This window comes from Bos indicus, chromosome 12, assembly GCF_029378745.1.
Source record: "Bos indicus isolate NIAB-ARS_2022 breed Sahiwal x Tharparkar chromosome 12, NIAB-ARS_B.indTharparkar_mat_pri_1.0, whole genome shotgun sequence".
NCBI lineage: Eukaryota > Metazoa > Chordata > Mammalia > Artiodactyla > Bovidae > Bos > Bos indicus.
The window spans coordinates 16,159,493-16,187,149 of NC_091771.1; the positions used below are offsets into that span (position 1 = coordinate 16,159,493).

At 42.2% G+C, this 27,657-nt stretch overlaps 1 protein-coding gene, 1 non-coding gene and 1 pseudogene across 3 annotated transcripts in view; 1 reads left to right on the forward strand and 2 right to left on the reverse strand.

Annotated features, from left to right (window-relative positions):
• The window catches only part of LCP1 (lymphocyte cytosolic protein 1), a 104,858-nt gene that overhangs the window by 23,346 nt on the left and 53,855 nt on the right, over window positions 1–27,657 (reverse strand). For both annotated transcript variants that reach the window (XM_019971245.2, XM_019971244.2), the window contains exons 2-9: window positions 18,240–18,327; window positions 16,962–17,125; window positions 16,658–16,787; window positions 14,092–14,224; window positions 11,385–11,466; window positions 9,021–9,186; window positions 7,283–7,425; window positions 4,333–4,428 (exon numbers count right to left, since the gene is read on the reverse strand). In XM_019971245.2, the coding sequence (XP_019826804.1) occupies window positions 4,333–4,428; window positions 7,283–7,425; window positions 9,021–9,186; window positions 11,385–11,466; window positions 14,092–14,224; window positions 16,658–16,787; window positions 16,962–17,125; window positions 18,240–18,303 (978 nt within the window). In that variant the 5' untranslated portion in view covers window positions 18,304–18,327. The remainder of the gene's footprint in view (window positions 1–4,332; window positions 4,429–7,282; window positions 7,426–9,020; window positions 9,187–11,384; window positions 11,467–14,091; window positions 14,225–16,657; window positions 16,788–16,961; window positions 17,126–18,239; window positions 18,328–27,657) is intronic.
• On the forward strand, window positions 816–2,077 carry LOC109566698 (heterogeneous nuclear ribonucleoprotein D-like pseudogene; annotated as a pseudogene).
• TRNAR-CCU (transfer RNA arginine (anticodon CCU)) lies at window positions 16,301–16,373 on the reverse strand. The gene has a single exon. It is a non-coding gene; the product is annotated as a tRNA-Arg (tRNA).

Consider the following 27,657-nt stretch of genomic DNA (forward strand, 5'->3'; position numbering starts at 1 on the left):
AATATCAATAACCTCAGATATGCAGATGACACCACCCTTATGGCAGAAAGTGAAGAGGAACTAAAAAGCCTCTTGATGAAAGTGAAAGTGGAGAGTGAAAAAGTTGGCTTAAAGCTCAACATTCAGAAAACGAAGATCATGGCATCTGGTCCCATCACTTCATGGGAAATAGATGGGGAAACAGTGGAAACAGTGTCAGACTTTATTTTTCTGGGCTCCAAAATCACTGCAGATGGTGACTGCAGCCATGAAATTAAAAGACGCTTACTCCTTGGACGGAAAGTTATGACCAACCTAGATAGCATATTCAAAAGCAGAGACATTACTTTGCCAACAAAGGTTCGTCTAGTCAAGGCTATGGTTTTTCCTGTGGTCATGTATGGATGTGAGAGTTGGACTGAGAAGAAGGCTGAGCGCTGAAGAATTGATGCTTTTGAACTGTGGTGTTGGAGAAGACTCTTGAGAGTCCCTTGGACTGCAAGGAGATCCAACCAGTCCATTCTGAAGGAGATCAGCCCTGGGATTTCTTTGGAAGGAATGATGCTAAAGCTGAAACTCCAGTACTTTGGCCACCTCATTCGAAGAGTTGACTCATTGGAAAAGACTCTGATGCTGGGAGGGACTGGGGGCAAAAGGAGAAGGGGACGACAGAGGATGAGATGGCTGGATGGCATCACTGACTCGATGGACGTGAGTCTGAGTGAACTCTGGGAGTTGGTGATGGACAGGGAGGCCTGGCGTGCTGTGATTCATGGGGTCGCAAAGAGTTGGACTCAACTGAGCGACTGATATGATCTGATCTGATCTGATACAATAGAACGCTCCTCCGCCACTGCGGCCGCGACTTGGTCTCAGCGCCAGGACCCTCCGGCGGACCACTCCGCAGCTATGGAAGACATGAACGAGTACAGCGACATAGAAGAATTCGCAGAGGGATCCAAGATCAACGCGAGCAAGAACCAGCAGGATGACGGTAAAATGTTTATTGGAGGTTTGAGCTGGGATACAAGCAAGAAAGATCTAACTGAATATTTGTCTCGATTTGGGGAAGTTGTGGACTGCACGATGAAAACAGATCCTGTTACTGGAAGATCAGGAGGATTTGGATTTGTGCTTTTCAAGCATGCTGCTAGTGTTGATAAGGTTTTGGAACTGAAAGAACACAAACTGGATGGCAAATTGATAGACCCTAAAAGGCAAAGTTTTAAAGGGGAAGGAACCCCCAAAAAAGGTTTTCGTGGGTGGATTGAGCCCAGATACTTCGGAGGAACAAATTAAAAGAATATTTTGGAGCCTTTGGAGAGATTGAAAATATTGAACTTCCTGTGGATACAAAAACAAATGAAAGACGAGGATTTTGCTTTATTACATACATAGACGAGGAGCCAGTAAAGAAATTGTTAGAAAGCAGATACCATCAAACTGGTTCTGGGAAGTGTGAAATCAAAGTTGCACAACCCAAAGAGGTATATAGCCAGCAACAGCAGCAACAAAAGGGAGGAAGAGGTGCTGCAGCTGGTGGGCGAGGTGGTACTAGGGCTCGAGGCCGAGGTCAGGGCCAAAACTGGAACCAAGGATTTAATAACTATCATGATCAAGGATATGGAAATTACAATGGTGCCTATGGTGGTGATCAAAACTGTAGTGGCTATGGCGGCTATGATTATACTGGGTATAACTATGGGAACTATGAATATGGACGGGGATATGCAGACTACAGTGGCCAACAGAGCACTTACGGCAAGGCATCCCGAGGGGGTGGCAATCACCGAAACAATTACCAGCCGTATTAAAGGGGACAACTGCCGAAAACAGGAAGGGATTGCTAAAGTAACCATCTTGCAGGAAGACACTGAAGGTTGGTCTTCTGTTGATCTAAGATGATTATTTTGTAAAAGACTTTCTAGTGTACAAGACACAATTTGTGTCCAATTGTATATAGCCGCCAATTAGTTTTCTTGGTTTTTACTTTGTCTTTTGCTATCTGTGTTACGACTCTGTGGATTTGTGTTTATACAGACTTTGTTTGTATGATTACATGTTAAACCCCAAATAAATGCTTCCTTATGTGATTGTTTTTCTATATCAGGTACTAAATAACTCTGTAAAAGTGTAATTTTAAATAAGCAATGATAAATGCACAGTTTATTTTGTAGGGAGTCTTGCTCCATAGGAAGAGAAAACTGTGGTCCTTTATGAATAGGCAGCTACAGTGTCTGCTCTGTTGCCCTTGTTTGTTAGATGTATTCTGTGCTCTTAAGGGAGAAGGAAATGGCAACCCACTCCAGTGTTCTTGCCTGGAGAATCCCAGGGACGGGGGAGCCTGGTGGGCTGCCGTCTATGGGGTCACATAGAGTCGGACACGACTGAAGCAACTTAGCAGTAGCATGCTCTTAAGACTTCATTTTCCTCTCTAACCGAGGCTTCCATCATAACCTATAATGTTGTTTCCCCTCTGCCTATCTGGAGACATTGTCATGAAAGCTTCTGTGGCATTGTTATACTGTTGTGATTAGTGGGAGCTTTCTAGTAGACCATGAGTCTCTGGTTATATTTTGAAAAGTACATTTTTAATGGCACAAAGCATGCTGGTAGCTCCTTTTATGAAGAAAATGTTTTGCTTTGTTCTTGTCTTCGGAAAGGCATTTTTCAATGGATTGTTGTATTCAGTGGTCTGCTAGAAAGAGCTTTGACTAATCATAATATCATAACTTTGTTTTCTTGATTTAAATGTCCAGATATACCCATTGCGGAGTCGGGGGCCTAAAGCTGTGTTATAAGAGCTACAGGTTAAGAATAGCAGATATGGTTAGATTTTACACAACAATTTTGGCAAATAGGTATGAAGTTATTAAAGTTTGAACAAAACTTAGATTAAAAGATTTGAAGTAGTAGCTAAGTCAATTAATTGTATTCTATTCTGTTGGTTTAATGTCACAGCAAGCACCAAACTGAACAAAATGTTTTCTCTTGGGGCCTTGTTAGGAAGCTGTACTGGGTGTTAACTGTTAGATGGTGTGAGTTCTTAGAAGGCATGGGTAGTGGGTTTCAGTCATTTTTTTATGTGGTTAGTGCATGAGCTGAGTAGCTGAGCATAATCACACTCAGACATAAAAGAATAATGGAGAAGGCTAACCCTTGATTCTCATGTAAATGCAAGTTTAGTGTGACCAAGTCATGTCATTACAACACATCTTCCTGGTGCATTAAAAAGAAAGCCTTTTAGCTCTAGATTTGGGAGGATATCCTAGATAAGTTCAAGTCTTGAATTTTACATTCAGTGTAGTTAACTGAGTTTAATGTTTTCGGTCTTGTTGCCTTGGTTTCATGTTCGCCATTAGGATTGGCATGCATGTTTACCTGTGGAATAGTTCACCTCACCTTCAGCCACGTGTAAATGTTTTTGTGCTAATGAACCTGCCTCTTGCTTTCCTTGGTGCTTGCAACTTTCTTTATTCCAGTGATGTTTGTACTTGATGGGCTATCAAGTTATAATGCTTTGGGCCTTGTTTTGCTATTTGACCTTAAACCTAAGCCAAGTACCAGTGTTGGCTATTGCAAGGGATTGTTTATTCTTTCAACATGCAACCTTAGGGGACAGAAAGGAGATTTTCATTTTAAGTTATGTTGTCAAGTCAGTAGGTGCAGTGTCTTTAGGGCAGTAAATCTTGTAAGTTCAAATATATGATTAGGTGACAAGTTGACACTGAGATTGTCCTTCCCCTGATCAAAAATGAATAAAAGCTTTTTTTAAACAAACAAAAAAGTCTATTCAAATAGGACTAGAGAATTTCTAGTAATTTATAAGCAGACTCTTGTAAAAGAAGACTTAAGTTTTGTTGAAACACAGTTTACTGCCTTTTAATGCTCTTAAAAGTCTATGAAAGCACTAATTTTCAGACAACCAGAACTTACTAAAACTGGAATTATCTCTTAATATGATGCTTTACTAGTTAATACTATCGATTATATATTTCAGATGCTTTACTTCTCATTCAGGAATGAGTTTTTTTCTTTCAAATTTCTTTTAAACAATATTTATTTATTTTTTGGCTGAGTTAGGTCCTGGTTGTGGTACGTAGGAACTACACTGTGTAATTCAGGACCTTTTGTTGCAACGCATGGACTCCACTCCTCTCTTTGCTTAATGTTTATTTCCAGATTCAATTTTCCACAATTACTACCCCAAACTGTTAACAGTTTTTAAAAATTTAACAGGGCTCTAAGCAGAGATGTCCACTCATGGACCTCGAGCCAGCATCACGCAGGGCAATGGAACCACCAATGCAGAAGAACAATGGCATCGACACACGACTTGGGGTGTGGACTTACCCTCAGTCCTGACATGTCAATAACAACAGCGGGAATACCTTCTTCATCTCCTTTTGGAGCCACCTGTTCAAGCAGGTGGTAATAAGCTTTCGAGTCCTGTGAGAAATGAGGAAATTACAATTTCAAGATGGCATAGCTAATTAGACACTTAGCACAACAATAATTTCCCCAAAGCAAACATATTTCATTTCTTATCCAACTATCATTCAAGAATGCAACTTAATTAACAAAGCTGGGAACATTCACTAATTTTCATTTTCCCCTTGTCCTTTACATATTATATTTATTTGCCTTTCTTTCTAAAAGAAGTATAACAGTTAAAAATACAGGACATACATAAAAGGCAACCCAAAGAAGCAAATACTATTCTGCTGCCCTCAGGGGAGAAAATAATTTATTTACATGTATTAAATTGTATACAGGAAAATATATATACCTTTATATTGCTGTAGAAGTCAGTCAGCTAAGGTTTAATTTAAAAAAAAAGTGACAGAAAAAGGAAGCAGAAGTTTAAAGCAGAGTTTAAAAATACATTTAAATGGACAATCAGCAAAAGAAAAAGATTTCACAGACAAAAAATTGAAGCATTCACAAGCAGTCTTTATGCCAAAGGAGAAATATTAAGTGCACTTAATATTGATCAAGAAGCTAGAAAAAGTGATTAAATTTCATTATCTCAGGATATAGATATTGAATTATCATGTTTTCTTAGATTCTGGAAATAGGTTTATTGACAAGAAATTTTCCGAATCACAGTCAAAGTTTCTCATTCAATGAAAGCATACAAATTTTCAGGTAATTTGTTATTTAAATCGCTGAAAGACATCTGTTTCTCTGTTTGTTTTTGAAAACTGGGTAGAGCCTGAGGAAACCAGAGGTACGCTCACCCTTGTGACCTTGGAAAGATGAGAAGAGACAGTGCCAGGCCCTGATGCTGCATCCGGGACCAGATTTGAGTCTCTTCATGCTACCCTCCCCTTCTCTTACTTTCTGCTATAGCTCTTTCAAAGTCAGTGAAAGTTCCATGCAGCTGCTCTGTTGTTTAGTCCCTAAGTTGTGTCCTACCCTTGCAACCCCATGGACTGTGGCCCACCAGGCTCCTCCGTCCTTGGGATTCTCCAGGCAAGAATATTGGAGTGGGTTGCCATTTCCTTCTCCAGGGAATCTCCCCGACCCAGGGAGCGAACCCAGGTCTCCTGCATTGGCATGCGGGTTCTTTACCATCTGAGCCACCAGGGAAGCCCTCCATGCAGATGTTAGGCATGAATAAAATCTGCATGTCACATGTCACATCCATTTAGCTTTGCTAAGAGTCATCTCATTTCATGGGACCCTAAGAAACGTGTTTCACTCTGTGTTGGGTGTTTTCCCCTCCTTTGCTGACTTGCTGTGATTTAAAGGCATCCCCTCAAGTTGCCAGAGGTTGACTTATACATCTCAGCACTGACCTAGGTGGTGATGCAGCTGCTCCTGGAGAACAGCCACAACCCCTGTACCTGTGCTCAGCCTGCCAGCTCCCATCTCATGTTCTAAAGAACACAGCCTTTCAGTCACAGGAAATCAGGTACATTTATGGCTCAGACTAAGCATCCTAATTTTGTCTGAAAAGTGTGGCTGAAATAATGGCCAAGTCTAACTGTTGAGTGCAGAGGGAGATAATGCTGTCCAACTGCTAATTCTAGGCTGGCTGCTCATGCCAGAAGAATGTGAATAACCAATGAAATTGTGTAGTTAGAAAAAAAAAATGGCATTACTAGCTTATGTCCTAAGGAATAGGGGACTTTCCATCTAGAAGCTTTGCTCTAGATGGCAGACCTTGAATTCTAAAAGCCAGAGAAACAGGGAAGCTGTCACTCAAGAATCAAAGCTGGAGTTGATGCTCAGTGAGTCACGTGACCTTTCCTCTGACCCTTCGTCTTTGGAGAAAATGTCTTTTTTTTAACTTTTGAGAAAGTGGAAGACTGAATTATTTTCCTCATGTTGCACACCATCATCTCATACCATTTCCTACTGGGGACTGACATTCCTTCCTGCTCCTTAAGCTCTTTCTATCTGGATATATCTATCATCAATGCCAACAAGCTGGTCCTTTCACCCTGACATGGAACTTTTCACAAACTTGCAAACCGCAAAGCATGTTTCCTTAGCTTTTCAACCTTTGGATCCCTGTTGTAGGATTAATTGTGTCTTCTACATTTTCTGGGGTTAATTCTCATTGCAGATTATTTCCAGAATCATTATCTTTACAGTATCACTCTGGTTTCTACAAATGCAAAGCTTTCAAGAAGTTTACAAATTGTTTTTAGAGGAGCACTGTGTATGGTGGTCAAGGACCATGGAGACCAACTGCTCAAGTAGAGCCTGGGCCCCATTCTCCAGCTCTGTGAACTTGAACAAGTTCCTTATATTCTCTTTACCTGGGTTTCCTTACCTGCAAAATGAGCAAAGAATAACTCTTATCTCAAAGACGTGTCATGAGGATTAGCAGAGTCGATACATGCATAAGGCAGTTAGAAGAGTACCTGGCGTGCAGTCTTTGCTATGATTAGTGTAATTAGAAGAGTAATCCTGGTTTGATTTTCTTTGGAAAGGAATCCCCATCTGATGCTCCCGTTGACAAAATCAGAAAGACATTAGAATCCTATGGAGGCTCCCTTCACCTGAAAATCAGTCTTATCTCTTGCCCTTTGCCTATTTCGCCCTCATCGCTCTGTATCGGGATGTTGAAACTCTAGGGAACACCCATCATGTTTGATGCCATGCAGTTACTAGGGCCTCGGACAGATCTGCATGTGGCCCAGAGCTGGGGCTGCACACGGACCTGAGAACGGCCACTCCAACCAGCCCTGAACTTCTGAAGAGATGAAGCCTGTATCTTTGTCTGTCTCCATTAACGCCCATATTCCCTCCACTGCTGTGGTTAATCGCATTCCAACTCCAGTCCTCCTACCTTGATGTCGCTGCTGAAGTTGTTGATTTTGTTGCAGCCTGCGTTTTCCAGGTGGTAGTTAGCCCATCTCAGCAGGAGCTCCTCGGGAGAGAGTTTCATCAGGTCTTCCAGGCTCTCCCCTTCTCTCAGAAGAGCAGCCAGCGCTGAAGAAACACAACGACCGAATAAAAATGAACACAGGGGATACTTGGGGTGGGGGGGATCAGTGACAACTTAAATCAATGCAGGGGATCAGGAGTGGGGGGTTAGTAACAACTTAAACTGAGCCCTGCTGGGAAGGCAAAGGTAGCAAGCTACCTCTCTGGGATAGAGGGATGTATAGCCTTGGCCATGGAATAAACATCTTAGTAGTATTCCCTAAAAAGAGGTATAAGGTATTATGAGCCTATTTATTATCCCCATTTTGGGGGTGGAGAAGAAAGTGAAATTGAATTGCTTAGTCGTGTCTGACTCTGTGCGACATCCGGACTGTCCATGGAATACTCCAGGCAAGAATACTGGAATGGGTAGTCATTCCCTTCTCCAGAGGATCTTCCTGACCCATGGATCGAACCTGGGTCTCCTGCAGAATTGCAGACAGATTCTCTACCATCTGAGCCACCAGGGAAGCCTCTATGGGTGGAGAAGGCATGACACCAGTGAACGTCAGCACGAGGCCTAAGAGTACAGGGGCAGAGCTGTGGGGATGATCAAGACCATCGACTCGGAATGCTCTGCTGGGTCTGTTAGAACACATTTCATGATAGGGCATTTTTACTTTCAAGAGATCAATTTTGTGATAACGACAATGTCCTCTTGTGTATTTTCATACGTGTTTTATATTTCACATGCTTACCTGCATAATGACAGCAAGTCAAAAAAGTGCAATTAACTCTTTCCTCTGTGTTTCCTGGATGAATTAAATCACTTCTGCTCAGCGAGAAGGTCTAAATGTAGCTGAGGTCATTATTTGCAAATCAATATTCATTCTGATGTGTTCTAAGTTTCCCTATTTGCTTTTTAATTCTTTATATTCTGTTTAATATAATACACTGATTTTCAAATGGTACCCCAGAAGTCTTCACTGGGTATTTTGATTTGGACATGTTCACAAAATGTATATATAACTAAAGGCCAGAATCTGGCTACAGATGTCATATTAGTAGGATCTATACAGGAAAAATGAAAGGTAACAGTGCTTAGTATTGAATCTGTCAATACTACTTCTGTCCAAGGAACAGGCTGAATGTTGAAACAGTTAGGATGCTGACAGCAGATGGAGTAAGACTGACAGCTACAATATCTGGTTGAGAACTCTGAACCCCTAAATATAATTTCCTACAACCTTGGTAAAAAGAGATTGCATTTCTCCTAATCTGGTACTATCACTGCTGTATATGAACGCGAATTGCTTTGTAAAATCCAAGTTTAAAATAGCCTAATTTGTTACAAAGCGTCTAAAGGCAAAGTGAACTCAGAAAAACTCTTGAGGTTGGAGTCCCAGACAGCTAGACAGAGCTACAGGCTCTAAACAAGCCTCCTTATGAGTCTGTGGTCTTTAAAAGACATTTGCTCTGTTGTTTTAAAAAGTGGGCAGTGTGGACAGAATGGGTTATAGTAAAATGGACTGGATATAACTATAGTTTCAAAAACTGAAGATTCTGAGCTTGACAACTCATGACATCTTCCTTGTACAACCCTCAACATCGGCATTAATGAAAAGTCAGGCCATTATTCACGTCTGAGGCTTTGTTCATACCTTCGTTTCTGCTGAGCTCGATGTCGGCAAATAACCCAATCTTGATGACCTGCCACAACAGTCCCAGGACCAGGTAAGGCTTCCCCTCCTTTAAGTCCTCAGCGCCGATATTAACCACGTGGCACCCGATGGCTGAGGCAGAGTTCAGAGCCAGGTTCAAATTTTCCTGAAGGAGAAAAAGTAATGCAAGTCTTGTTTTTGACTTTGCAGATGCCAAATGATCATTATTGACTGGCAAAGCAACAGTGTTTTGCTTCTGGAAAGTTCACGGGTCTAGAGGCATTGTCTTCACTAGGCTTAAATATCAGAAAAAAGCAGGAATATCTGGAAGAGAAAATCTAGCAACCTAGATACTAGGATCAGGCAGCTCACCCTGGTCAGGATGAAACTAACGAGTCCTATTTTTTCACACTGCTCTGTGATGGAGCCTCCACACTCAGCATCTCCATCAGCCAGCAGTCAAGGGGCACCTTTGAGGACAGTCACTGTCTTGTCACTGGTTATTGTCAATAACCCAGCTGTTGATGAAAATCAGGTCATAAAAGAGAACACCAAAACAGCTTTTTGACTTGCAGACTAGATACTGAAGGAATGAAAAAGATACAAATCAACTTCCTGGAAAAGACATGGTAGTTTTTACTAGGATAATTTATTGAGTATCCGTAATATCTAGGGTCCTTGAGTACACACAACATATATAAAGATACACATATGCCTATCTACACACATACAGATTATATGTTCTTATAAACTAATAACAATCTATGTAAGGTGACACATATACAGTTGGAATAGGGTCAGTGAAGTTTTCAATCAGGGTTTTTATATAGCTGACCTTGAAAGCCATGGGTTTGAGCTGCTCAGACCCACATAAGTGTATGGACCCACCATGTACAAATATTGTGTTAGTCACTCACTCATGTCCGACTCTTTGTGATCCCACGGACTAGGGCCCACTAGGCTCCTCCACCCATGGAATTCTCCAGGCAAGAATACTGGAGTATACATTTCCTTCTCCAATGTATAAATATAGTGAATACTATAGTGCTCCATGATCTATGGCTGGTCGAATCCACAGATGAAGAACCATGGTTATGGAAGAACCAAGTACAGGAAGCACAGACTGTAAATTATATTCAGATTTCAGATGGAGCAGAGGGTTGACACCCCAACCCTCCTGTTGTTCAAGGCTCAACTGTACTACCATTCTGGGTCTGCAAAGCAGGACTTACCAGAATCAAAGATCTACAGAACTTGTTTACAAAACACAGGCCACCAGGGAATTTGGAAGAGAGCTATGAGAAGAAAGGGCTTCCCAGATGGCTCCATGGTAAGGAATCTGCCTGCCAATGCAGGAGACGCAGGAGAAGAAAGGGCTTCCCAGATGGTTCCATGGTAAAGAACCTGCCTGCCGATGCAGGAGACGCAGGAGATGTGGGTGCAATCCCTGGGTCGAGAAGATCTCCTGGAGTAGGAAATGGCAACCCACTCCAGTATTCTTGCCTGGGAAATCCCATGGACAGAGGAGCCTGGTGGGCTACAGTCCATGGGGTTACAAAGATTCGGGCACAACTGAGCGACTGAGCACACACACACAGAGCTCAGATGACAAGTAAAAAAAATACGGGGTCCAGTTACGGCAAAGACTAAAATTTAACAGCAAGATTAAATATGACGTTAAGTGCCTTCATATACATTTAATCATAGTTCTTGCTTTGATCGCAGCTTCCATCTTTTAGGAACACAGGGTTGCTTAAATCCAAACAGGACATAATTTATTGTTCATGATTTAAGAAGTGAGACGTGGCTTCCGAGCGAGAAGATTATAATAATGTTAAAATGCTGGAACACAGCACAGAAACGCAGCTTACTTACTACCAGTCACTGTTCCAGTTAATCAACAAATCGAAGGCATAAAAATAAGTTATATTTATCACACTGGTGGCTGCGCCCTTCACCACTGTGGAGGCTGCCAGAGCACTTCCCGTGTTCACCCCCTCACTTCTTAGAAAGGCTAATCTTTTCAGATAAAATGCTGTGTATCTGGCATCAGCTCAAAGATAAATTGCCAGGGGAAGTCTGAGTTAAAACTTGAGCCAGTGTGAATTTTATTCATAAGTGGTCAAAACAAACAAAGTCTACCCCCAATGACTAACACTCACCAACTCCCCCTAGCCCCACAATATTAATAAAAGATGAAGTAAAAATGTTTTCCCCTGTGCCCACTGGTCATGACAGATCACCAGCCCAGAGCCTGGGTTGGAGGAATAATGTTTGAGCATCTGAAAAAGCCCAGCTTGGCAGTGATGACCCATGCCTTCTAAGCACAATGCTGCATTAATTAAGGAAACAGGGAAGATGTACCTGAATGGTGAAAGGGGTGAGTTTCTTTTTGTTGATGGTCCTCTCATCAATTGTGTCTGGCACTGACAGATTGATCATTTTACTGAAAGAGAAACAATGAAAGAAAGCAGGCTTCTAAATAAAAGAGCCTAATGACATGGAATTAAAATTCTAGTGATGCCATAAGCAGATAAGACAGCACCATAATCTGCACTACTCAGTGTTCAAATATAAAATCAGTCATGCAATTTAACTAGATTCAAACTATTTGTGGAAAAGGTTAATCCTCCTTGAAGTCTTACTAATACAGTGAAGTAAGAAATAAGGATCCTACTTCATTCATTCACCAAAAAGCTGAACAATTATTCTGGTTCCTTTAATTAGGAAATTCTGGGTGGATAGCCAAAGCAAATTCTCCATGAGTTCTTCTCTTTCTCAGTCATGAGACTTGCCCCCACCATATAGATTATCCATACATAATCTGAGTGTATATAATGTCTAAATTTCTATTTGATATCTGGTCAAACTCTATACCTTCAACTAACCATATGATGAAATGTTTTATTATCTCCTGTAATCATTACAGTATCTGTACTTTAGAAATGTCTGCCACTTAAGTATCTAACATATTGACCAGACATTCAAAATAAGCAATTATTAATTATGAAAAACTGATTTTATCCACTTTGCATTGGTTTAACCTCCATGAGGTTATTAAAAATAAAAGTTCTTTGGCCACTTCCATCTTATTTAAAGAAGTTGGGGGAAAAAATCCAAAGGAACAACAACAAAATCAAAGAATAACAACCTTGAATGTGATTATTCCTTTTTTTAAATAAAAGAAATCAGCATTGACATCTTTCCTAACAATTTTTAAGCAACTACCTTTTCTTATGGTTGTTCTTTAAGTATGTATTTCCACAACTTTGCTGTGTGTGTGTGTGTGTACATTATTTAAATAAAAAGCACTTCACTGGAATTTAGGCAAACCAAACCCCTAAATCATTATTTGAAAAATACGAAACTAATAGTGAACTGGAAGCTATGAGAGATGGAAGGAGAGCAGCATGGCTCAGAAAAGAAAAAGATATCCCTGTCTTTGAAAAGCTTATAGTTGGGGGATTCTCCTGGTGGTTCAGGGGCTAAGACTCCACACTCCCAGTGGAGAGGGCCAGGGTTCAATCCCTACTCAGGGAACTAGATACTGCATGCCTCAACTAAAAAGACCCTGCATGCCCCAGCTAAGATTAAAGATCCTGTGTTTTGCAACTAAGACCCAGTGTAGCCAAATAAATAAATTTATTTTATTATTTAATTTTACTTATTTTATCATTTAAAAATAAATAAAATTTATTTATTAAAAAGAAAAGCTTATAGTCAAATTTCAGAGACAAAAGATAAAGTTATGTTAACAGCCCAAAGCAGAGCACTATAATGGCTCCTTAAGGACTACAAACTATATGCGCTTTAAGAATTCAGTGAAGGGAGAGATCACCAGGAGTTGGAACAGACCAGAAACCTTTATAGTAAATGGATTCATGTAGGAGGAGAGGGTGGGGAAGGGCATTCTTAAAAAGGAAAATAAAAGGCAAAACCAGAGTTGCAAGATGTAAGCAGGCTGTGTATGGGGAAGAGTGAGCATGGCTGCTGGTGGAGCCCTTCACTGGTACCCTGGACTGGGGGCCTGAGTCATGCAGGTCTTGGCAGGTAGGGCTAGGAGATTGAGGGAAGACCAGGCGATGCATGGGGTACCCGCGGAAGGAGTCAGGACCTGATCCTGTGCGCTAGGTTCTTGATGCCTTTTTTTTTTTTTTAAGTTGAACTTTATAAAAATGAAATCTCAATTGCTCGGGTCAGAGCAGAGGAAGGATGGAGGGGGGAGGTTGGTTAAAGTCCTGCCCACTCATCCTTTCCTTCAATTCCTGAGCCCACCTGAGACGAGGCATTTCAAGCCTCCTCAATTACTCCACGTTTCACGATGTCAGAGAGGCTGCCAAAGCAACAGCCACAGCGGCTCTTTCAAAGACACCGTCCTGAACGGACCGACGGCGCTGAGAGGCCTCCCATGGAGAGGATACAGCCCTCCTCTTCCAGGCGCCCCCAGCATGTGAGCACCACTCAACAGTCCCTCTGCTTGAGGACTGGCGTCAGGTGCTTTGATCATCATGCTGCTGTTTCCTATTCAATTCTATGCACTCTCATGACGGGCCATGCTCAGATGAAGAAAAATGGCATAGAATCCAAAAGTAATTGCTATTGACCTTGTGTTCCTATGGCCCTGTGTTCACGTTTCTCTCTGATCTATGCCTCCTTCTCCTCCACCCGAGTGAGAGTAGTTTTATATTTCTCATTATTAGTTGCTTTAAAAAAAAAAAGTGTACCATTTTTAAGTCTTTATTGAATTTGTTACAGTATTGCCTCTACTTTATATTTTGGTTTTTTGGCTGAGAGGCCTGTGGGATTTTAGATCCCTGACCAGGGATTGAACCCCCACCCCCTGCGTTGGAAGCGGAAGTTCTAACTGCTGGACCACCAGGGAAGTCCCATAAATTGCTTTTGAAATCAGTTTGCTCTCCTGGACCTTCCACATGAAAATCCAGAAAAGCATCAGATCCAGCTTAGCATCAAAGGAAGTGAGCCTAAAAGGATCAACACAGTGATGGTGGGTATTCCAGAAAATTCTAGGGAAACTTTTGGAAGCCAAGAAGGGAGTGTTTTTTTTTTTTACCAAAGCACGATGCCATCTCCAACAGCACTGAAGAGATCATTGGTGTTAGGATCCATTGGGATGACGTGCCGACAATCGGGGTCATTTTCCAGGGCTTTGTTTATCCAGTTGACAAAGGCATACTTCTCTTCCTCTGCAAGTAAATGATTAAAGTGACTTATCTGCAAAGTGAAAATCTGGTACAAGCAAAATCATATACACACATGGCTCTTAGATTCTCATGCCCAGAAGAGACATTGTGAGGTTCATCAGGTCCATTATCCTATCATCTCACCTTTATTGATAATAAAAAATCTCAGATGATTTGGGAAATAGGCACAGAATCTCTTTTATGTCCAAGTCATAAAACATACATATAGTAAGCAAATTCAGAAGCTATAGATATGCAAATATATTTAGAAGTAAATGCAAAAATGAAGTGAAGTGAAGTGAAAATCACCCAGTTATGTTCAGTTCTTTGCAACTCCATGGACTATATCCCAACAGGCTCCTCTGTCCATGGAATTTCCCAGGCAAGAATACTGGAGTGGTTGCCATTTCCTACTCCCTGTGTAGGGAATCTTCCCAACCCAGGGATCAAACCCAGGTCTCCTGCATTGCAGGCAGACCCTTTGCTGTCTGAGCCACTATCTATTTTTATATATGTAAATACATAAATAATTAAATGTTTATGTGTATTTCTATACAATCTAAATATGAATACGGTCCAATGCTTACATGATAAAACTCAGGGTTCAGCCTCTCACCCTGCTGCTTTCAGCGTGGGGCGATCACAGGCCATCTTTGCAATGTCTCTGAGATTCTTTACACAATTACAGGCATCTCTGCTTTTCAAAAGTTCACTTGATGCCACCTTGTTTTTGCAAAAGAGCTACATCAGTACCTGTTTTTGCTCACCACGAGAAACCCGCAGGGGATTTTCGCTTTTTTGAAAACAGGTGAAAAGTAAAAATAGTGCTCAGTGTTTGTTTTGCAGAAGCAGTGGGTATCCCAGCAGGGAGAGGACTGCCGCCCAGCTCCTTTCTTGGGACTACACACAGCATCCCAGCATCAAGCCGCTATCGCTCTGAACTGAGTCTGTGAGCATCTGTCTCATCTCAATGTATTCCGTGCATCCATCAGCAAGATATGACCTAAGGTAACTGCTTCTTCACTTTGCGATGGCAGCCCACTCCAGCACTCTTGCCTGGAAAATCCCATGGACGGAGGAGCCTGGTGGGCTGCAGTCCATGGGGTCGCGAAGAGTCGGACACGACTGAGCACCTTCCCTTTCACTTTTCACTTTCATGCATTGGAGAAGGAAATGGCAACCCACTCCAGTGTTCTTGCCTGGAGAATCCCAGGAACGGGGGAGCCTGGTGGGCTGCCGTCTATGGGGTCGCACAGAGTCGGACACGACTGAAGAGACTTAGCAGCAGCAGCAACTGCTTCTTCACTTTGCACCACTTGGGTTTACAGAAGGTTTCATAGAAACACTGTACTTTCAGATAGTGGGGGAAAATTGTATGATGAAATTGCTATGAAATGAAATCACTTGTGATATGATATTTCTTTCGTATCAGTAAAGCTGCTAGAAATTTACTTTAGAAATTTTAATAAAGCTTCAAGTTATGCCTTATAGCCCAGCACTGTGTTTCCCAAATTGTGCATTACTGAAAGCAAGAATGTCCCTCAGAAGAATTCTGACTCACAACAGTTTGGGAAACAATGCATAGCATATTACTGTCTTGAAGATTTCACACAGCATATTATTGTCTTGAAGATTCCTATGCACATTTACAAAGCAAAAGCCTGTAAAATTTGCTATATTTAAAAATAAAAGACTGAACTTGGTCTTTGCCATTAAGAATGATACATAACCATGAGCTGATCTTTAAGATCAAACTGTGTTTTGAAGACCTCAGGAATTACTGGAATTATTGGATTACTGTACTGTTTGGGCTATTAGAAGTTTCCATGAAGGCTGATGGATGGCAGCCTTCAGAATAAATACACAATTTTCCTCCAAATCAATGAAAACACAATTTTTTTTTTGGACTGCTCAGCAAGAATTAAGAACCATCATGAATTTTGGAGGTAGAAGCCTTTTTGTTCAAAAGATTTTCAGAGGAGTTTTGGCAGCCTTTAATATGCTTTAAAAAAAATTTTTTTTTTAATTCACGTATTTATTTGGCTGCACCGAGTCTTAGTTGCGGCAGGTGGGATCTAGTTCCCTGACCAGGGATTGAACCCAGGGCCCCTGTATTAGGAGTGCAGAGTCTTAGCCACTGGACCACCAGGGAAGCCCCTGTAATGTACTTTTTAAATGCTGATGAAATTACTTGGCATTGGACCCTATCTAGAGCCAGAACTGTGGGCCCACTTATACACAGGAAGATAAGCAGTAGTTAATAAACTCAGGTTAACTTCTGTCTTTCTTTGCACCCTTTAGGTTTGAATGCTGAGTCTGGAATCTGTAACCACAAAAGATGTGGATCCTTTCGACATGGTTCGCTCTCCCCTTGTCCCCAGTTCACCCAACCGTCTCTCCACCTCTGCTTCCCGGCTCCCACGCTGGTACACCTACCTGAGTATGAGTGTTGAGTGCCAACACTAGACTGCTCGGAAGTGCCCCCGATCGCACAAATCCCTTCCTTCTTATTGATAGCTTTTCTAAAGGTCTTGGCAACCTCTGTGCTTTTCAAGCCATGAAAAACCTGCAAAAACATAATGTCTCTTTAGAAACCTAATCTGTGATGTAGAAAACCATAAAGGAAACAATAAGCTATGCTGAAGCAAGAAAGGTGAGACTGTATTTTGTATTCCTGGTATTTCTCAAATTGAACTTCCATGTTTCAAATGCATCTCCTTGGCTTCTGCATCCTACTCACCTTGATAAACTCATCAAAGCTGATCTTCCCATCCTGGTCCAGGTCACCTGTGGTCATCAGGTTTTCTGTAATTTCTCTCACCCGGTACCCAGGCAGAGGCAAGCAGGCAGCCTTGAACAAGTCATTCAGTTCACTGCAGCTGATGTACCCATTGCCATCGGTATCTGTAAGGCAAATGAGGAGCTGATGGCTCAGGGCAATTTGGGTCACAGCACAAAGAGAGGTGAGAGAAGGCCTGATGGGAGGACAGTGGTGGGGAGAAGGGGTCATTCGGGGGTTGTGAGCTGACCCCATGCAAAGTCAGAATCTCACAAGAGACCTCCTGCTATTATAAATGGGTGTTACCATCATTTCCAGCACCCAAGAGTCAAAATTTCAACAAAGAGGTTCTGCCAACAAGCTGAAGAGACTCTTACAGAAACAGATGGGAAAATAAATCACAGACTTGGAGCTACAGATTAAGAAAAAGTATTTGTTGTTGTTTAGTCATTAAGTTCAGAGAAGGAGATGGCACCCCACTCCAGTACTATTGCCTGAAAATCCCATGGACGGAGGAGCCTGGTGGGCTGCAGTCCATGAGGTCGCTAAGAGTCGGACACGACTCAGCGACTTCACTTTCACTTTTCACTTTCATGCACTGGAGAAGGAAATGGCAACCCACTCCAGTGTTCTTGCCTGGAGAATCCCAGGGATGGTGGAGCCTGGTGGGCTGCCATCTATGGGGTCGCACAGAGTCGGACACGACTGAAGCGACTTAGCAGCAGCAGCAGTCACTAAGTTATATATCTGACTCTACAGAGACCCCGTGGACTGTAGCCCACCAGGCTCCTCTGTCCATGGGATTCTCCAGGCAAGAATACTGGAGAGGGCTGCCAGTTCCTTCTCCAGGGGATCTTCCCGACCCAGGGATCAAACCCGAATCTCTTACTAGATGGTAGATGGATTCTTTACCACTGAGTCATCTGGGAAATAAGGAATACTATAAAAACAAAGGAAATTAAAAAAAAAAAAAAAAAGACAAGCTATAAAAGCTGAGACTTAGTGGTCATTTCCAGGAAAAGCTACAGGTGAAAAAGGGCTCATATGCCATGTTTTGATAGAGAAAGAAGTAATTTTCTTGAAGAATAGCTTTCAAAAATATTTCCCTAGCTCCTGTAATCAATAGCACTGTATTCCTGCCCTTTCTACTATTTTGCTCATGTTACCAGTCATTGATTCTGTCCTGAAGCTACTAAAAAAGTAGAGAATTGTGTGACTTGAGGTATCAGGTTCACTCACCCACTTTGGCAAAAGCTTCTCTGAGCTCCAGCATTTCTTCCTCGGACACTGATCCTCTGGCCATTTTTTACTGCGTTAGGCAACAGTTCTGCAGAGAGGCGACAACACAGGAGTGACTGATATGCATCTTCTTAAGATACCACATCGAGAAGAAATTCTTATTTAGTAAGTAAAGAAATATTTCTTTGCACCCCTTATGACTTATAATTATCTTCCCAAAAGGTAAGAAACAGACTTTTTCTTATTTTATATTTTTCAAATTTTTTAACTTTTTACTTTATATTGGAGTTTAGCCAGTTAACAATGTTGTAATAGTTTCAGGTGGACAGCAAAGCAACTCAACTATACACACATATGAGTGAGTGAGGGAGAGTTGCTCAGTCATGTCTGACTCTTTGCGACCCCATGGACTGAAGCCCACCAGGCTCCTCTATCCATGGAATTCTCCAGGCAAGGATACTGGAGTGGGTTGCCATTCCCTTCTCCAGGGCATCTTCCCAACCCATTCTCCCCTAAAATCCCCTCCCATCCAGGCTGCCACATAACACTGAGCAGAGCTTCCTGTGCTCTACAGAAGGTCCTTGTTCATTATCAAAGAAATAGCCTTTGTCTTAACTGGACTCCACTTTTTGGTCCCCAGAGATTGTCCTCAACATGCAGAAAACTAAGATCATGGCATCCGGTCTCATCACTTCATGGCAAATAGACGGGGAAACAATGGAAACAGTAACAGACTTTATTTTGGGGGGCTCCAAAATCACTGCAGATGGTGATTGCAGCCATGAAATTAAAAGAGGCTTGCTCCCTGGAAGAAAAGCTATGACCAACCTAGACAGCATATTAAAAAGCAGAGACATTACTTTGTCAACAAAGGTCCGGCTAGTCAAAGCTATGATTTTTCCAGTAGTCATGTATGGATATGAGAGTTGGACTACAAGGAAAGCTGAGCGCAGAAGAATTGATGCTTTTGAACTGTGGTGTTGGAGAAGTCTCTTGAGAGTCCCTTAGACTACAAGGAGATCCAACTAGTCCATCCTAAAGGAGATCAGTCCTGGGTGTTCATTGGAAGGACTGATGTTGAAGCTGAAGCTCCAATACTTTGACACCTGATGCGAAGAGCTGACTCATTTGAAAAGACCCTGATGCTGGGAAAGATTGGGGGCGGGAGGAGAAGGGGACGACAGAGGATGAGATGGTTGGATGGCATCACCAACTAATGGACATGAGTCCATGAGTTTGAGTAAACTCCGGAAGTTGGTGATGGACAAGGAGGCCTGGCGTGCTGCAGTCCATGGGGTCGCAAAGAGTCAGACACGACTGAGCGACTGAACTGAACTGAACTGAAAGAAGGTCCACACTGTTTCTCTCCTCCCTGTGATCCAGGCTGCTCCTCACGTCAGGAGATGGAGCTGATTTCCTCTCCTTGAATCTAGGCTGACTCTGTGACTACTGTTAGTATTTAGAGGGCTGGAGAAAGCCATGTCTGGGCTGGAAACTTCTGCTTCCTGTGTTCGGGAATGCTCCCTCCTTCTGGGATGCTCATCCTTGGGATGGTCCCTCTTGGAAACCAGCTGCCATGCTCTGAGATGTCTAAGCCACAGGAAGAATGATAATTGGATGCTCTGGTTAATGGTCCCTGCTGAACTCCCAAGCAGCAGCCAGGATCAACTGCCAGCCAGCAGAGCGAGCCAGTTTGGACATTCCAGCGCATTTAAGCCCCTGGGTGATGAACACAGTCCCAGACAACATCACATGAAGCAGAACTGCCCAGAATTCTGATACCAAGAGAATTGAGAGATAGGTTTAAAACCCCGACATTTTGGAGTAGTTTGAAACACAGAAATATATGACTAAAACACAATTTTCACATAAATGTCATTTTTAGGGATATGGTTATGTTCATATTTCAAATGAATATGTTTGGCCAAGTCAACAGATAACTTCAAAGGCAAGATAACTTCAAAGGCAGTTATCAAATTTCTCTAAGTATTTTAGAAAAGAGGAAGGGAATCTGATTGTCTAAGAAGTCTAATGGGAATTTGAGGGACTTTTTAGGTATTCTCAGAAAGGCTAGTGTTGATTAAGAAACTTTGCTAGTACTGGAGTAATTTCCCTTTCCCTGCGCATGATTGCTGCCCTCTAGTGGGCAGAAAGAGAATGCAACAGAAAATGGATTTGTCTTTGGATGGAGGAGCCTGGTAGGCTGCAGTCCATGGGGTCACCTTATAAAAGTCGGACACAACTGAGAGACTTCACTTTCACTTTTCTCTTTCATGCACTGGAGAAGGAAATGGCAACCCACTCCAGTGTTCTTGCCTGGAGAATCCCAGGGATGTGGGAGCCTGGTGGGCTTCCGTCTATGGGGTCGCACAGAGTCGGACACGACTGAAGCGACTTAGCAGCAGTAGCAGCAGCAGTGTATTCTTGCCTGGAGAATTCCATGGATAGAGGAGCCTGGCAGGCTACAGTCCATGGGGTAGCAAAGAGTCGAAACGACTAAGGTACTAACACAGTAGCTAATTCACAGGCCCATGTTTCAAACAGGAGTTCCATTAAAGCTTACGGAATTTCCCAATGGGGAAGGGATAAGTGGGGTGAGAAGTGTTTCTATTTACATTTGGGGCATTTTAGTGAAGTTACTGACTTTAAAAAAATATTTAAAATTTGTGACAGAATGTTGTTTTAAATGGATTTCCTTTTTTATATTTGCACTTCATTTCTGCTGTACTTTTTCTCAGTGACAACGAACCACACAAGACAGTGAAGAGTTTTAACACAAAACTGTTGGCTAAAAAAAATGCATTATGCTCAATTTTGCAAATACACATCCCGTATTCACCAACTCACTATACCGCCTCATACATTTATCCCATGTATTAATAGTTTCAAACTTTCATTTTCCTAAGCAATCCTCTGTGAACAGAATCCTTACATGTAAACAACAGTAACAAAAATAACTCTGGGGAGGGATAAATTAAGAGTATGGGATTAACAGATACACAGTCCTATATATAAAATACACACACAACAAGGATTTACTGAATAGCACAGGAAACTATATTTGATACCTTGCAATAACCGAAAATGCAAAAGAATCTGAAAAAGAACAGACATTTATAAAGGAATCATTGTGCTGTACACCTGAAACTAATATAATATTGTAAATTATTATATAAAATAAATATCATTAAAATATAAAATTAAACATAAAATAACTATTATATTAAAATATAATATTGTAAATCCAATCTAAAAAAAAAACAACTCTGAAAGACTTCGGTTGAAAAAAACCCAAATGCCCCCCCCCTCCACCTCCACTATCCCATCTTCTTGCCACCTTACACACTGGTGGGAACTCCAAAGAGCATGATTTTAAAACTGTGGAATTATATATATTGTTATTATTTTGATTCCTTTAAATTGTGGGATTTTATATATTGTTACTATTTCAATTTATATTGTTATTATTTCAATATATAATTTAAGTTATATATGGTTATTATTTCCATTTTTCAATATATATATAATTGTGGAATTATATATATTGCTATTATTTCAATCTTTTATTATCAAAAGTATCTATGGTATTTTTTTTTATGGTATTATTATTTACCTTATATCTAAAAAGGTATTGGCCCATTAGGTTCTCTGACAGAAGGCAGAAACCGTTGAGCGCTTAACTGTGTAAGGAAACGCAATCTCACCCATCACAATAACCTCAGAGCCCGGCAGCACCGGTTACCTGACTTTCTTGCTTTCACTTCTCTTCCTTCCTTTTGTGCTTGTCTGTTTCTCTGTCTCCCTCCCTCCCTCCCTTCCTTCCTTCTTTTCTTTCTTCCCTTGAGGTTTGTTGTTATTGTTAGTTTCCTTTTTAAAAATCAAGCCAGAAGACGTAGGAGACATGGGTTAGATCCCTGGGTCAGGAATATTCCAATATTCCCCCAGAGAAGGAAATGGCAACCCACTCCAGTATCCTTGCCTGGGAAATCCCAGGGACAGAGGAGCCTGGTGGGGTACAGTCCACGGGGCTGCAAAGAGTCAGACATGACTGAGCGCACACGCGGGTACCATGCACTTGTTCCAAACCCATTTGAGCCCAGGTACAAGGATAGACGCAAGCCTTAGACCGACACCCAACAAAATGTGATCGAGCATAAGAGTAATAAGCACGGGTGAAACAAAACAACGGCGAGGGACAGCCTTAATACTTCAAACACTGCACATTGTGAAAATCTAGTTCCAAGTTCTCTAGAGGTTAAAGGCGAAAAAGGAGCTATCACTTACACAATTCACTCTATTTATGTGAGAAAAGTCAGTTTTCTTAGGGCAGCGGAACTGAAGCCCGAGGGCAGTACCTTCACCCAAACTGGGTAAGAGGACATTCACGGGGTGTCCTGTGAATGCAAGTTCTGTGTTTCTTGTAATGTCCCACAGTGAAGACTGACGGCTTGGCTACACGCATTCGCACTTCATAGAGCAGGAATCAGAAGCTCAGAGAAGTTAAGATTCATCTCTCAGACCACAAAGCCGGGTAGAGTCTCCTCTCCTCTCCCATGCTGTCTGTTCAGGACGCTTTGCATCTCTCTTAGACGCTCATTTCATCCACCCATTCACTCATCCAGCAATAATTGAGTATGTATTGGGTTGGCCAAAAAATTCGTTCGGGTCTTTGCATTAGCTGCTGACCTTGAACAGACTTTTTTGCCAACCCAATATATAACATGTCTGGCCTATGCGAGATTAAAAAAAAAAATAAACTAGAATATGAAGTGTGTATCCAGGTGTTCTAGCTTAGGAAGTTTTTGCTTTCCTGTGTTAAGAAATTAAGGCTTCTGTTGGCAGATACCAGTGTGTAATTTTGCATACTTCACTAAATTCTTATGACTAATTTGGTTTGATTCTTCTTTGTACTCAATACCAATAAGAGAAGGCTCTCCTCCATTATATTTTAGCAAAGTCTTTGGTAAAGCCTGGCCCTTCGTGTTTTGGGGGTGTCTTATTTCTTGGTTCACAGATGTTCACAGGGTTACTAGATACATCAATTCACTTACAAATATTTATGAAAACCTACTACAAGGCAGGCACTGTTCTTCATTTGAGGTGAGTGTGCTGCCCTAGCTACTCTGAAAACATGAACCAATGTTAAAGATCAAGAGAATGAACGGGGTCTCTGAATCTAAACTTGGCCTATTCTTTGATAGAGGACTTTTAGATTTTAGAGCACGTGAGTGATTGGTGAGGAAGACGTGTAAAGAGGCGGGGAATGAGACTGCCTTTTAAGGATCAAGGGCAGGGTTGAGGAAAAAGCAAAGAATTACAGCGTTGGGTGACAAAGAACATCTAAAGATCAAGGTTCAGAGGACTTCCCTGGTGATCCAGGGGTTAAGACTCCACCTTCCAATGGAGGGGGTGTGGATTCCATCCCTGGTTGGGGAGCTCATATCCCATGTACCTTACAGCCAAAAAACCAAAACACAACATAGAAACAATATTATAGCAAACTCAATAAAGACTTTAAAAATGGTTCACATCAAAAAATAAAAAAATAAAGATCATGGTATAGTGGAAAAACAAAAAATACTTCAGCATGAAAATTGCAGGGCCCATTCAAATAAAAGATCTAGGGAAGGAAATAGGGTTATTTTAAAACCTTCTAAAAGATGTATATAAATGGGGAGGATTAACTCAGACAGAGGATCTCAGGGGAGGATCTCTCAGAGAGAAATCAGTCCTGAATATTCATTGGAAGGACTGATACTGAAGCTGAAACTCCAATACTTTGGCCACCTGATGCAAAGAACTGACTCATTTGAAAAGACCCTGATGCTGGGAAAGATTGAAGGCAGGAAGAAGGGGATGACAGAGGATGAGATTGTTGGATGGCATCACCGACTCAATGGACAAGAGTTTGAGTAAACTCCGGGAGTTGTTGATGGACTGGGAGGCCTAGCGTGCTGCAGTCCATGGGGTCCCAAAGAGTCGGACACGACTGAGTGACTGAACTGAACTGAACCAAGATGCCAAATAGTGAGACAGCCTTTCAGTGAAAAAAATTCAAAACCCTCCCTGGTGGCTTAGGTAAAGAATCTGCCTGCAATGCAGGAGACCGGGGTTCCATCTCTGGGTCAGGAAGATCTCCTGGAGAAGAAATGGCAACCCACTCCAGTATTCTTGCCTGGAGAATTCCATGGACACAGGAGCCTGGTGGGCTACAGTTCATGTTATGGGTCACAAAGAGTTGGACACAACTGAGCAACTAACACTTCCGCTTTTCAGTGATTTAAAAGCTAAAGGGAAAGAGAATAGATTGAATTCGTTTGAGAGGAGAAGCAGAGAAGTAGTCACCAAACTAAATTACTATGATACTGTTTGTTGTTTGTTGAGCCCAAACAGGAATAGATGTTGAGGGAGTATCTCTTTTACCATCAGAGTGAGCTGTAAATCCTGGAAACACAATCCAACTTGTATCATTTAGCACAACTCCCTCATTTTATAGAGAGACAGACTGAAGTTCCAATGAGATGAAGTGCTTTGCTTATAAGTCTTCAAAGCACTTCCCGGGTAGGGTCTGTAACAGAAAGAGCAGAGCAGCAGAAGGCAGGAGTGACCATTAATCGGGCCATTAAGATCCACAACTACAGAACAGACCCTTTAATTAAACAGCATTTCACAGAGCAGGGCAGGAAGAAGAGGTAATTAATGGAAAAATTTGCAGAGTGGACCATTTCTAAGAAGGACATGGCTGGGGTTACACTCATAAGGTACTTCACACAGTCTATTAATATGAAAAAAACATTTGCCCATGTTAATTCTTGTGTGTTTGATGGCTTGTGTTGTAATTATGTGAGTTAGTTTCATAAAGATAATTGACGAGGGTCTGTTTGTAAATTACTGGCACCCTATTGGCAGCTGACTCTAGAGAGGTCACTGCAGTAAGGAGACTGGCTGTGGTCATTTGGAAGCTCCCATGTGGAGCTTAGAGAGGTGGCTGAGGAAGGCGTGTCCCTTCCAGGGCGTGAACGAGCCCTTTCTCGCAGCTTCTGCAGTAAGTGGGGTCCTTTTAAATGATTGCATCATCTAACTATAACTTTGCCAAGAACCACTTTAAGGTCTTTTGAAAATCAGTGGTGAGTTCTGGAACCCCATTTCTGAACCACTGCCCAAATCATAAATCTAAGAAGACAAACCTCACATCATTCATCTAAGTCATGTCTGGCCGCTCATTTTTCTGCAAGCACTTAAATTTATTAAATCAATGATTACAGAATCCCAGGACATTTGGCCAAAGAACGAACCAGTCGTTCTTTTCAGAAGGTTATTTTTAAAGCCTCAGGAAAATCAAATTACCACTCCTACCCTCCTCTCCAAGCTTCAAAAGCCACAAAACCTGTTCCTTCTTTTAGGTCATCGAGTTCTAAGTCTCTGTTTAAAGGAGGCTGGTATTTTCCAGATGGGTAGTGAAAAAGAATTTCTCAGAATGACTTCTTACACTAAAAGCATCTCACTCAAGTTCCCTGAAATCTACATGTAGAAACTATTTGTAGGAGTTTATTACAGAACACAGTGCTGGAGAACTTACAGAAGGAAATGCATACTGTAAAATGAATGTTAAAATGGAAGCTGAATTTTCTCTGAGGAGTTTCCTAACTGACAATGAAAAGAAGCAGAAAGGCTGATAACACGTGATCTGTGCAGAGTGGAACGGCTACCTGGGCTCACGTCATTTTTGAAAGCAGGTAATGCTGTGTGGGTGGGTACTTTGATTCGATAGATTGATACCCAATTACATAACTGCTGGGATCAGAGTCCTATCTGTAACCTGGCATTACATTGCCAAGGGACTGTTTTGAATGTGCCCTACTTTTTCTGCAACTTGACACAGTGGGGAAAGTACAACAGGAAACTGGGGACCCAGGTTCCCAGCTTTCCCTCTGATTCAGTACGTATCCAGGAGAAAACTGTACAACTTCCAAACCCCTCACTGAGCACTAAGTAAACCCCAAACAACACGACATCCAAAACATCATCGATCTACCATCTCTAGCCCTGCACTCTGATGATGAACGAAGTGAAACATACAATGCTTAGGATTCCAAAGCCAAATAAAATCCCCATAAATTTTTGGAAAAGCAATCATGCTACAGTTGTTATCAGATAAGGAAGGAATTTTGCTTTCCCTTAATCCTGTTCCCTTTCCTTTACAAAGCGGAACACTGTGTGGTCAGCGGGGGCGCAGGGGGCATAATTTTCTATGTATGCTTGGAATACCATTTCTCTGTGGATACAGATACTCCAAACTTTCACAGACAGGATGATTCTCAACACGTATTTTTCAAATGCCTTTGTTTTTAAGAACCAAATAACGATGCGTGTGTGCCAAGCCGCTCAGTCGTGCCTGACTCTTAGAGACACCAAGGACTGACTGTAGCCCGCCAGGCTCCTCTGTCCGTGGGATTCTCCAGGCAGGAATGCTGGAGTGGGTTGCCACGCCCTCCTCCAGGGGATCTTCCCCACCCAGGAATCGAACCCAGGTCTCTTATGTCTCCTACACTGGCAGGTAGGTCCTTTACCCCTAGTGCCACCTGGGAAGCCCCAAAATAACTATAAATGTCCTCAAATACAGACAACCATTTAAAGGGGTCCTTGTGAATTCTGCGGTCAGGTCAGAATCTCTTTTAGATTGCCTGTTCTCTCCCCGCAGACACCACTGGTTCTCCCAAGGCTCTGCAGAGGGCAGGACTCTTCTCTGCAAGTCTCGGAGGGAAACACGCAGCAGTCAGTGAAGCATGGGACACTGTTCCCGCACAGGCTCAGCGGCTCTCTCTCTATCTCATGTGGTGAAAACACCCCCGGGGAGCCGGCAGCCCCAATTCCTCCAAACCTGATGGACCTGACCTTGCTGTGGGGTCTCTGTGATCTGATCAGCCTCAGAAGCTGAGGGGCTTCTGAAGCTGCATTAGCAATGGCACACAGAGCCCAGCTCTGGCCCCAATTAAGGAGTGCCCAGCTCCCCACCTCCCCTCCCAGCACACCCCAATGCCTGTTTTCTACCAAGCCGCCCACTCCACTAAGGATGCGACACAGGGTAAACCTCTGGCAAGCAAAAGGGATGCTCCAGGCTGGAGTTGCCAGGCCCTCCTTGCCTTGGCCTCTGTCTCCTTCCTGGGGCTGTAGACAGTGATAGTCTTGGCTTTCACATCTAGAAAGACCACAGCTACCCTTCATTCCACATTCAACCACAAGGACTTAAGATCCAGACTTTCACCTATTGGAAGCTCAGGGAACCCCAAACACGTCTTTTCAAAAAGCTGAATATTATTAAGGGCTAGTTGATAAGGCACTATGACAGCATTGTCTCAGTATCAGACGTCATTCATTTCCTTCATTCATTCACTCCACCTATGAGTCTATGTGCAAA